The 12,581-nt window shown below is 37.0% G+C and overlaps 1 protein-coding gene across 11 annotated transcripts in view; it reads left to right on the forward strand.

Annotated features, from left to right (window-relative positions):
• Positions 1-12,581, forward strand: part of Cdc42bpa (CDC42 binding protein kinase alpha) — a 296,605-nt gene that overhangs the window by 215,326 nt on the left and 68,698 nt on the right. For 7 of the 11 annotated variants that reach the window (XM_045157818.1, XM_045157767.1, XM_045157782.1 and 4 more), the window contains 4 exons: positions 749-897; positions 3,880-3,971; positions 6,322-6,398; positions 7,430-7,477. In XM_045157818.1, coding sequence (XP_045013753.1) covers positions 749-897; positions 3,880-3,971; positions 6,322-6,398; positions 7,430-7,477 — 366 coding nt within the window. The remainder of the gene's footprint in view (positions 1-748; positions 898-3,879; positions 3,972-6,321; positions 6,399-7,429; positions 7,478-12,581) is intronic. The other 4 variants (XM_045157773.1, XM_004653262.3, XM_045157801.1 and 1 more) reach the window with 1 other exon arrangement.

A 12,581-nucleotide genomic window follows, 5' to 3' on the forward strand; every position in this document is an offset into this window, starting at 1 on the left:
AGGATGAGATCCAAGTCCAATCCCGAGCACCCACATAAAAAGCTGGACATAGACTGGAGAGATGGCTTAGCAGTTAAATGCTTGCCTGTGAAGCCTAAGGACCCCGGTTCAAGGGTCAGTTTCCCAGGACCCACATAAGCCAGATGCACAAGGTGCACAGGAGTTCATTTTCAGTGGCTGGAGACCCTGGCGTGACCATTCTGTCTCTGCTATTTGTCCCCCTCTCCCTCCTTCCCTCCCTCCCTCTTTCTCTCTCTCTGTCTCTCTCTGTGTTGATCTCACATAAATAAATAAAAAATAACCAAAACAAAACAAAAAGCTGGACATGACCAGGCATGTCAGCAACTCCAACACTGAAGGGAACAGAGATAAGAGAATGGCTGGGATGCCCTTGTTAGCAAGTCTTAACTGGAAAATTAGGAGCTACAAGTTCAGTAAAAGACTCAGTCTCCGAGAAATAAGGTGGAAGAGCAATAGAGGTCACCTAGCATCTTTATCTGGCTTCCATGTGTGCCACAGGGAGCATATATCTGCACACACTTATATATACCCCACACACCTACCACACATATGTGCACACCAAAAATAAATCCTAGTCTTTTATGTATAGTTACCATAATTTTTGAGTTTAATAAAAATACATTTTCTTCTGTACTATTAGCAAAAAACTTCTAAATTCATTTCAATTGTGAAATCTAAATGTTCATAAAATTGGAAGAAAGTTGGTTATAATTATATTATTTCATAGGATATGCCCTGGAAAATGCGCCGTTTTGCAAAACTGGATATGTCAGCTAGACTAGAGTTGCAGTCAGCTCTGGATGCAGAAATTAGAGCCAAGCAGGCTATCCAAGAAGAACTGAACAAAGTGAAAGCGTCTAACATCGTAACAGAATGGTAAGTCAGGTACTTTGTCCTACTAGAACATTTTCTAAATTGGTTAAAAGTTATTTGGAAGGAAGTTACACATTTAATAAATAAAAAGTGATGCTCAGAGTGACTGGGGATGTAGCTCAGTGGTAGAGTGCTTGCTTACCTGGCATGCAGAAGGCCCAAGTTTGATTTTAGCACAGGGCAGGGGTCAGAGCAGCAGGAGATGAGCAGAAAAATTAGGAAGATTTGAAAAGAATTCAATGTAAGTACTAAAGAAATTTCAATCCAGCCTTGTTGTCCTCAGGCTGATCCATTATATTCTGTTCTTTTATTTTTCTCCTTATTTATAAAGTTTAATTGACTCATTTTATTCTACTAAATCTAAAATTCTCTCACATTCAAGGGTATCTAATTATATAGAAATGCAACATATAGAATAGATTGAAACATCTGAAAATGGTTTCTGCCATAGATCTTGTTGTGTATGTATGCATGCATGTATATAGTATGTATTCACGTATGTACATACATATGTATATGTTAAAGTATTTATTTGCACATATGGGAACATGCCAGGGTCTCTTACCACTGCAAATGAACACCAACACCACTTGTAGTATCTGGCTTTCCTTGGGTGGCTGGGGAATTGAACCCTGGCCAGCAGGCTTTGCAGGGAAACACCTTTAACTACTGACCCATCTCCCAAGCCCTTTCCAAAAATCTTTTACAAGTGTTTGTTTTATTGATAACATTTCATAATAGCAAGGTAGTTTTAATTATTTTTCATGTTTTTTTACTTACTCAAAAGCAAACTCCTAGTCTCTGAGGCACTTAACTAATAAACATATTCCTTGATTCTTGTCACAACAGTAGGACAAACTTACTCCAAATACCTACATGATAAAATGAAAAGCTGGGTTAGATATCAGCCTTATTCAGAACTGTAGCAGGCAGCTTTAGGTTTGCTGAGATGAACTTTCAGACCAGGCAGAGTTATGAAGGAAGGGATATTTACTGAAGCTTACAGGTTCAGGGGAAGTTCCATAATGGCAGAAGAAGCTGGCCTGCCTTCACAGCTCCAAGCAGAGAGAGAGAAGCACAAGCCAAAAAGCAAAAAGCCACACTGCACAGGACACTTCAGGAACTCCAGCTAGGCACACTTTGCATATCTTTAGATTGTAATCTCAAACCCAGCACCACACCTGAGGGCTGGACCCTAAGATCCACCCAGTGACACTGCCTCCAGCCAGGTGGCTACAGATCCATACTACAAGCTAATAAAACACTTAATATATTGGGGGCCATATATTCAAACTACCACAAGAACTAAGTCAGTATAGGCAATATACAGGAACAATAGGTTCACTTTACAAATAAAACTTTTGCAAGATGAAAATGTTATACAGATCTACTGTTCAATAAAATGCACAAAGTTAACTTCAGTATACATTTTAGAAGGTCAAGAGGGTATATTTTAAGTATTTTCACCACAATAAAGTTTTTGAAAAGAAAAAAAAATCTACCTGATGCTCAAAATATTAGAAGTTCCAAAAGCATGAGTAAAAATATAGGACTATAAATTCATTTAACTATGTGGCTCCTTTGGCCTTAAGTCACAGATGTTGATGTCTTCAATCATATCACAGGACAGATATGTGACATCCCTACTGAATTAAACCTTTTTTTGTATAAATGTGTGGCATTTGTAAGAAATTTTTCTGAGGAATGAGAATTAAACCTTGTGTAAAGAGCTACCACTGGAGAAATGGCTCTGAGGTTAAAGGCACTTGCTTGCAAAGCCTGGGTTCAATTCTCTAGTACTTACATCAAGCCTAATGTAAAAAGTGGCACATATGTCTGGAGTTTGTTTGCTGGGGCCAAAGGACCTGGAGCACCCCACCCCCTACACACAAAATAAATACATAAACTTTTTTGTTTGTTTTTCATGTTAGGGTCTCACTCTAGCTCAGAGTATCCTTGAACTCACAGCTATCCTCCTAGCTCTGCTTCCCAAGTGCTGGGATTAAAGACGTGTGCCACCATGCCTGGCTTACATAAACGTTTTTTAAAAAAAGAACTATTGAATATCATGCTCAGTGTTATAATTTGGAGTATGACCTTTTCTTTCTGTAAGACATTTGTTCACAAAGCAGAGATAAAGATCCCATTTAAAATTATAAACTTACAATATACTTCAATTTCTTAGTTGTCTATTCAAAGTCATAAGAGTACTTTATAATTAACCTTTGATTTTATAACTTTTTTACTTTTATTTTTTATTTTATCTCTTTTAAATTAATAATTTAGCTCAAGTTGACAAACTTTCTATAAAAGTCTTTGATGTCCACACTGTTCCCCTCAGTACTTATCTGCTGTCCTCTCAACTGTGCTTTCACACATGATAGCAGATCCTCTACTAGGAAGCCACACCCCTGCCCTGGCAGCCGTCATCAGACCTGAAATAAATTAGCCTGGCTCAGCTCCATAAATGTACAGCAGAGTAAGGCAGTTTGTGTTTGTCCTTCATGCTTGAAATCCTCTAATTATCCTGACAGATATTTACTTAATTTTGTTTGCTTGTGTGTGTGTGTGTGTGTGACTTGGCATGTGTGTATGGTATATACATGTGTATGTGCCCCTGCAGTGCCCTATGTCCATGCGTTTGCCTGCCAGGGATAAGGGTAGGTGTTCATCTGAGATACTGGACCTGAATGTCGAGTGTCCGGTTCTTAGTTGAGCCAGAATCTCATATTGATAGCAGAGCTGACTCTTTAGCAAGTCAAGGAGAGTCTCTGGTCTCTTTGCTCCCCTTTATGGGACTGGGGCTACTCATACCTGGCTGTTCACGTGGGGTCTGGAGATTCAAACTCTGGAGGTCTCCGACCCCATGCTTATGCACAAAGGATGCTTAACTGCTTAGCCATCTCACCAGCCCCCTGACAGGTATTTAAACCACATAACCCCAGCTGCACAAAATTAGTGATGGTTTTCCTTTTTCCTTTTAAGTAAATTGAAAGATTCTGAAAAGAAGAACTTGGAACTACTCTCAGAAATTGAACAACTGATAAAGGACTCCGAAGAGCTTAGATCTGAAAAGGGTATGGGACTATGTTTGCATTCATCAAGGCTTACTGTTTTGTTATGAATGTGTTTGGTTACAAAATGAGGGAATCAAGTTAATATGTAGATAGGAGAATTGGTCACTTCATCACTCAATATTCTGACATTCATGTAGGAATATATATATATATTGTATACCTACATACTCTCTGTATCTCTCTCAGAAGGCTGGCCTGAATTAGTATGTTTTATTCATATATACATTGCTTTAAGAAATTAAAGTGTCAAAAGAAGTTATTTTGCCATAAATTTACTGTTATTTCAGTGTCATGAAATATTTCACAAATAACACTTCTATGATTGCAAAAAAAAAACTTTCATAATCAAAAATGAATGAAATATTGCTCCAACAGTGGCAGTGTATATTAACAGTCAGAACTTATTTAAGGTACTTGAACTGAAGTGTCTTGTGTGTACCCCAGGTTGGCTTTGAATTCAAGATTATTTTGCCCCTAGCCCCAACTAGTACTGGGATTAATTTATTAGCACTTTTTTGTTTTTTTTTGTTTTGTTGTTTTGAGGTAAGGTCTCACTCTAGTGTACGCTGACCTGGAATTCACTATGGAGTCTCAGGGTGGCCTTGAACTCATGGTGGTGCTCCTACCTCTGCCTCTCAAGTGCTGGGATTAATGGCATGTGACACCACATACAGCTATTAGCACTTGTTATGTGCCTACAATGTATAGAATCTTGTGGAGATTCATTCCTAGGATAATCAAGGAAATAATATACAAAACAGCTAAAGATTAATCTAATTCAGTATCAGTAATTTGAATGGAGATTTGTTTTGGCACTTCAGTGTCTTCTGTTTAATGCTTTCATTGTTTGTGAGATTTCCGAGGATTGATTGCCATTTTGCAACTTTTCTGTTGACTTGCAACTAAGAATGAATGCTTTCTGGCTCTAATAAGGGGATCTTTTACATGCAGCTTTCTAAAATTTAAGTTTCTAATAAGGTCCATTACTAAATATTGAACTAATTAATGGGCTTCAGATTTGACCTACGGTTTCTGCAATTCCACAGTCTCAAGACAGAGAGGATAAAGCTAATTGAGTCTCTGCATCTGCTTGTAAAACTTTGGAGAACAGAAATTAACCACATAAAGGCATTAAAGTACCTGTTGCTCAATACATTTTTTGTTGGTTGAATTTCATAATGAACAAGAAAAGCAAAGAGCCATCAAAAGTGCCTAGAAGTCCAGTTAAGAGCATTAGCTGTCATACTAAGATGATGATCATGCTTGGCTTTAATTAATGAAGGGTAGGAGAGATTATTTCAGAAAAAATACATAAGACATGGATGGCCTGTGAGCCTCACAATTTAGCAATGATGACACCAGTGTCAAATATTTGTCTCATTACCTTATGAAGGCATGTTAAGGTATTTTTTTAGATTTTGAGTTTTATAAAACAAAACTTCATTATAATATTGTACTTAGATACTTATATATCATTCTATGTTATAATGTACTAAGCTACTTAATATATCATGTATTATAACAATGTGCTATATGCTGCTTAAGTAGTGTCATATTTATAAAATGGGAGCAAAGACTGTTTTATGCTTTGTTTACTGTCATGTCTTCAGTATTTAGAACAGTAATCTGGTACGTAATAGGCTCTCAACAAACAGTTGCTGACTGCTGAATTTCTGAACATAAATATCTGTGTACTAATTATGGTACATTAGAAAATTAACAGTAACATTACTAACTAAAAATAGTGTGATGAGTTGTTTCTGCTTTATCTTCCCCAGTGTTTATCATCATGTCTGTGTTGTGAGAGTAATTTTAGAAATTATATCCTTAAATGTATTATATCTGAGAAGTATGTATGCATTTTTAGAAATTCATTTGAGAAAAACGGATTTGATTTCTTCATTTTTTAGTAAACCATTACCTTAAATGAAAAGCTTTTTGTAATTAAGTACATTTATCATTGCATTATTTTCTTATAATCTTTATGTTGTATTGTGTGTCCTATGTACTTAAAAAGATTATTTCAAAACAGAAACCTTGTTTTAGTGATAAATTATCTTAGGAAAATCAGCCATAAGCAAGCCCCCATTTTTACCATTTTCTCAAATCTACCAAAGGATTTATATTTTTAAATGATGTACCAAGAAATTTATTAAGTGGAAACTAGTCTAATTTAGCTTTCAAGTGATAGTCTATATATTTTGGTTTTTTAAGTATGTGGAGTTAATATTGATCAGCCTTGGGATATAATAGTTTTGAACAGTTTTGATAGGCTGAGACAGGAGAGGATACCCATGAAAACTAGTTTTGATTGTTCTACTTTAAAAAAGAAGTTGCTGCTGTCTTCTAGGTATAGAGCACCAAGACTCACAGCGTTCTTTCTTGGCATTTTTGAATACGCCTACCGATGCTCTGGATCAATTTGAAGTAAGTATTAAACTTTTAAAAATAGCCTCTGTGATCAATTTAAAATTTACTCTGTGACTTAAAATTTACCTGTTATAAAGTTGTTTTATTGTATCCCACAAAAGAGGGCCTAGACTCTTATATGAACAAGAACACAGAAAAGAACTATGTTCTACATTCTAATAGTATAATCACGCTTGTTTTTAAAAAAAAACACCTAAGAAAGGTCTAAAAGTGAAAGTCATCATTAGATTTAAAAACAGTTTTAGTGTCCGTAAGAAAGAGTAGTAGCAGAGCAAATCTCAAGTTTTGTACCAATTTTTTTCTCTATATCATAGAGCCATAATAAAAATAAGTGAAAAATGTTGGAGCTCACAATAGCAGATTGCTTGTTCTTATTCAAAATTTCTTTTTTGCAAAAAAAAAAAAAAAAAGAAATACTTCTTGTTAAAAGTAGTACATATACTCTAGTAGGCAGATTCTACAGCAGTGACATAGTGATTATATAGCTCTTTGTCATTTCTTATAATTTAAAATTTTTGCTAAAAATAGATCAGCATAATATTATAAAGTATGTTTGTCTTAAGAATATATGTCAGTAGTCATCACCTGATTTAAGTCATGTATCTATGTGCAAGGCTCTGTTGTAAGTGCTGGAGATATATTAACCAAAAGAGACAAAATTCTCTTCTCAGATTGCTTATGTTCCAATGGGAAGAATTAGAACCACAGGTTCTAATGCTTATTTTGGTTGTTACTTTCATAACTATATGGATACAATTATTAATGGTTGGTCATGAGCCTCCTTTCTTACATTTTTGGTACAGTAGATAAATTTCATTCCTTTGGGAAAGAAAAAAAAAACACTCTTTGAAAAGTAATTATTTCTGTTTCTTGAAAATAATGACAGTGACTGCTTTTCTCATTTATTTGTTTGAACTAATGTCATTTGCCTTTCAATTGTTTTACAAAATTTTTTGATTTATTATTTGTTTGTATTAAATTGCTTCATCCATATTTTCTATTTTTTTATTGCTGAATTCGTTAAATAGGATTCCTTTTCTTCTTCATCATCCTCACTGATTGATTTTTTGGATGACGTAAGTCTTTGATTTTCAAACCAATGCATCATTCAGTAAAAAAACATCAGTGAATTGATTTGAAGAATTTGCCTAGTAATGCAGTCAGTTTTAGAAGTATCACTTGGAAATTTATGGGCCAAATGCTCCTTATCTTAAATATAATTGTGTATCATTACTAAGCATAATAATGTAAAAGGATACTTTGAAAAATGCTTTGGCCATCAGAGAATCTCTGTATTTCCATTCTTTGAAGGAAAAAGACTAGAAACTTAATTGTCACTATATATAAGTAACTGCTCATTTTTATTTTTCATAATGATTTATATTTTAATTTCAGTTTTTCTTTTCAGCACTTTAATTTCTCTATTGGTAAAAAATAACCTTTAGTAACATAATCAAAAAAATTAAAATAAATTCTCTAGCAAATTTTATCATAACACAACAAGAATATAAATTAATTTTTAGTACTAACAGATTACTCTTCTACTGTGGAGGGGATTTTAGTTAACATATATAGTATATGCCTCACAAATTGACTGCATTATCACATTCTGTCCTAAATTAATTTGGGTAGATTTAATAATCTAGAAGTTCATATTAAGTGATTTAATGCATTCATTCTCTTTATGATACTGCCTATTAACATAAATTTCCTGTTCCACATTAGATAACTAGAAATCCATGTCACATAAGAGTTTCTTACTGTTGAACAGTAGGACTCTCCAGAGATGAGGAAATAAAGAGTTTAATTAAATACAAACATTGTGCATAAAAGTGTCTTGTTGAATAGAACATTATAGTCAGAAGAGGATTTAGAATAATTTTACATTAAAAGAACTTTTTTTGTTGTTGGTTTTTCGAGGTAAGGTCTCTGTCTAGCACAGGCTAACCTGTGTATTCTCAGGGTGGCCTCAAACTCACAGCGATCCTCCTACCTCTGCCTCCCGAGTGCTGGGATTAAAGGTGTGCGCCACCACGCCTGGTTTAGAACTAATTGATATAAATAACTTTTCAAATTATTGAGCACAAAAGTTGTTTTTGCTCTTTGAAATATTTGTGGCAAAACATACATGTGTCCATTCAAAATGGAAATTTGTGCTGTTCCTAAGACAAAGTATCATTCTGCATATTTCTGTAGTGTAATCCAAAGAACTGTTGTAATAAACATGCTATTGTTGTGCAGTATGTTAAGTACCCAAGATGTTGTTTTATTTTTTAACTTTATTTATTTATTTACTTGAGAGAGAGAAAAAGAGGCAGAGAGAGAGAGAGAATGGGTGCACCAGGGCCTCCAGCCACTACAAATGAACTCCAGATGCATGCACCCCCTTGTGCATCTGGTTTACGTGGGTCCTGGGGAATCTAACCCAGGTCCTTCGGCTTTGCAGGCAAATGCCTTAACCACTAAACCATCTCTCCAGTGTCCCCAAGATGGTATTCTTTTTTTTTTTTTTTTTGGTTTTTCAAGGTAGGGTCTCACTCTAGCTCAGGCTGACCTGGAATTCACTATGGAGTCTCAGGATGGCCTCGAACTCACAGCGATCCTCCTACCTCTGCCTCCCCAGTGCTAGGATTAAAGGTGTGCGCCACCATGCCTGGCCCAAGATGTGATTCTTAATGCAGACATAATGTGCATTAAAAAGAATGAGAAGAAAGTTTGAGTAAATTACTTACTTCTTCCCACTAAGTGAACTATTTTACTTTTCTTTGTAACAAACTCTTGTCTCTTTTACTCTCCCATAAAACCTCAAGATTGTAATTACATTGGAGCAATTTGTATTTCACCAAACATGTGACCTCTTTTCACAGAAGGTCTTCAAGAATGCATCCCCTTTGCCAGTACCTGGCTGATTTCAGTTCTCAGACATTCTCTGGCATCACTGCCTCCAGGTGTAATAAAAGTGCATCCAAATCACACCATTTTGTACTGTGCTTTTCCCTTTCTGCCCTTCACCCAGTTATGCAGCACAAACTCAGCTGAACATGTGGCTGTACAGAGGAGCTGTACACAGGGACTGAAAAGTAGTTGAGTACATAAAAGCTGCCCAATCTTGGTTCATGTTCTTGTTCTCCCCCACCACCACCACCACCCCGGTAGGGAGGATTGAGCCCAGGGTCTTGAGCCTTCTAGAATGTTCTACACAATGAGCTCCATTCCCAGCCCAGCTTTCCAGATTCTCTTTTTCTGCCCCCTCCCTCTCTACTTATCTTTTCCTTCCTTCCTTCCTTGCCTATTTTTCTTTCCTCCCTCCCAACCTCCCTTCCTGCTCTCCTCTTCCCTTCCATCTCTCTCTCTCTCTTTTTCTTTTACCTTTTTTTTATACTGCTGGTGAATATCCAAATCTTTAAAAGCATGATTTAGCAGTTCCATCCTCCTATTTTTTTGGTAAAGCTAATAAGCTAGCCCAGATCTTGCCTATTAAACTTTCTAGGTAGGTAGTTTGAGAGAAGTTCCATAACCTTTCTGTGCCTCAGTTTGCTCATCTGACAGATAATCTTATAAGGTGCTTTGAAGATGTAAAGAAACAATATATGCAATGCCCTTAAGAATGCTAGCATCAGCCGGGCATGGTGGCGCATGCCTTTAATCCCACCAGTCGGGAGGCAGAGGTAGGAGAATTGCCAAGAGTTCGAGGCCACCCTGAGACTCCATAGTGAATTCCAGGTCAGCCTGAGCCAGAGCGAGACCCTACCTCAAAAAACAAAAAAAAAAAAAAAAAAAAAAGAATGCTAGCATCATTTCCTTAATAAGCCAGAGCCCTTCCTTCTGTAGTCTCTTTGTAGCTTCATAGGCCAATTTCACTTCAGTGCTTCATAGCTCTTTATCCCTTAGTTTTCCACTCACCAATAATGTGAACCACAATACCTTATTTGGAATTGTCAAATCCTATTACTATTTTTTAAAAATCCTATTACTGGCCTGGAGAGATGGCTAAGCTATGAAGGCACTAAGGACCCAGGTTCCATTCTCCAGATGCCACATAAGCCAGATGCCCATGGTGACACATGCATCTGGAGTTCATTTACAGTGGCTAGAGGTTCTGCCATGCCCCCGTCTCTAATAAATAGATAAAATAAAATAAAACTCCTATTACTATTAAAAATTACTTTTAATATGGGGGAAGGCCAGCAGTATGCTCCTACCTAAAACCTTTTGTCTGTTCTTCATTCATACTTTATGACACAAAGCTGTTATTGTTTGTTTCTTGATCATGACCACTCTTTCCAGAGTCATCTGTTCATCCACTTTATCATCAAAGTCATTGTAGAATGATGTTTTCAATGGTAGTATTCAGTCCTTGACAGATTTAGGTTCCAGATCTAAGATTCTATACCCAAATTTCATAGTCCCCACTACTAGGCATTTAGATTTTTAAGGATAATTGAATCTTGAGTGCTTCTTGTTCTAAATCTGATTGTCTCATACATGGATGTTTATAATATATGACTTCCCCTGTAGTAACTATGCTCCAGCGCTTAGCTAGCCCCTAATGCCATCCTTCTCATTGTTCTTTTCTGTCTTCTGTCTCGTTGCTGCAGAAAAGATTATGCTGAAGAGCTAAAATCTGAATTGCAGCTGGACTTTGTAGGTAGGGGAGGGAGTACGGTTTGTGGGAAGCACACTGGTAGAGATCAGGTTTTCTGTAGTGTTGTGTCTGCCATCCACCCGCCCCTATCCCCATGGGCCCTGTGTCCTGTTGGCTCTCGGAGTTTTGGGGGCTTTACTAGTAATACATCCTCTCCACCAAAGTTACCTTCTGCTTTTGCTCGTACTTCTACCTTCTTATCCAGGCCTATTAAAACTACTTTTTTTCTTTAAAGCAGCATACAACTCTCCCACCTTTAAATTTTCCTCAGTATGTTTGGTGTTTTGCCTTCTAATTTAAAATTCACATGAATTCTAGAATTCCTGTATTATGGGAAGATTTTCAGAAGAGGGTGTTTACTTTTAAGTCACTCTGTATAGTCGGCTCCTTCTCGGTGTAGGAATAGCTTTGGCAGGAAGAAGTTTATATTGCTGCCAGTCATTGTCCCCTCATCAGCCCCAAACTACAGGGACAATCTGGCAAAGCAGGATGCATGTCAGCACCCTGCTTCCATCACTCAAGGGGATAGAGACATTTAGGCTGTCCTTAAGGAGGAAAGAAAGAAAAGAAACCTATATGCTTAATGCCGTGGTTTTAGCCATTATTTAGCACAGCCCCTTCCCATTTGTAAGAGTAACTTAATGAGAATGACTTTTTACTGCATCTTTGAAACAAAAGAGAAGTAGACATAAAGGCTTTTGTTAGGGGAAGAGAATTACTTTTAAAAGAAGTAGAGGGCACTTTGATGAGTGATCTCTTTGGAAAGGCATTTTCTGTACTTAAAAAAGCTATAGAATAAACAGCACAATACCTTCTGCTGTGAAAATCATTGTTTCTTCTACCATTATTTTGCCTCATCTTCACCCACATGCCCTATTGTGCCGGCCTGCAGCACGAAGGTCGAAACAAACCCCGAAGGAGGAAGTGGGAATGAGTCTGAGACAAGAACGCAAGGAATGGAGCCAAGACAAGTTCTGATCAAGGCTCAGGTTTATTCAGGCAGACACAGCTTATATACAGAAGACAATGCCCTCGTGCCCAGGGCCATGTGGTAACGCCCCTCTATCAGGTGTCTATGCCTTATGTTAAATGATGCCTGGCGTTATTTCACCTGGGCTGCCTTCTCACCTAAGCTGTAGGATAAGAGATTAAAGACCACCTGTAGCTCCCAAAGTCAAAGAGCAACTGCAGCTCCCCTGAGGCTCCCGACACCCAATCTAAGACCACATGATGCCTAGTCTCATCTTTTACACACCTAACAGGATGAGGACAGATGGAAATGAAAGTTCTAGTGTCTAGTTTAGCCATGAAAGAGAATTGTATCTAGATCCAACTGTCTCATCCACTTCAAGTTTCTTTTCTCATATTCTGCCAAATAGGAGAAACAAGAAATCTTGGCAAACAACTTGAGCTTCTTGTATTCAAAATACCAGAAGTGGTTCAGATTTCAGAGATTTTTTGACTATTTGGAGTATTTCCCAGGAAACATCCCTAATCTGAAAGTCCCAAATACTCTGCTGCTCAAGAAGTTTCAT

This window comes from Jaculus jaculus, chromosome 1 (assembly GCF_020740685.1).
Source record: "Jaculus jaculus isolate mJacJac1 chromosome 1, mJacJac1.mat.Y.cur, whole genome shotgun sequence".
NCBI lineage: Eukaryota > Metazoa > Chordata > Mammalia > Rodentia > Dipodidae > Jaculus > Jaculus jaculus.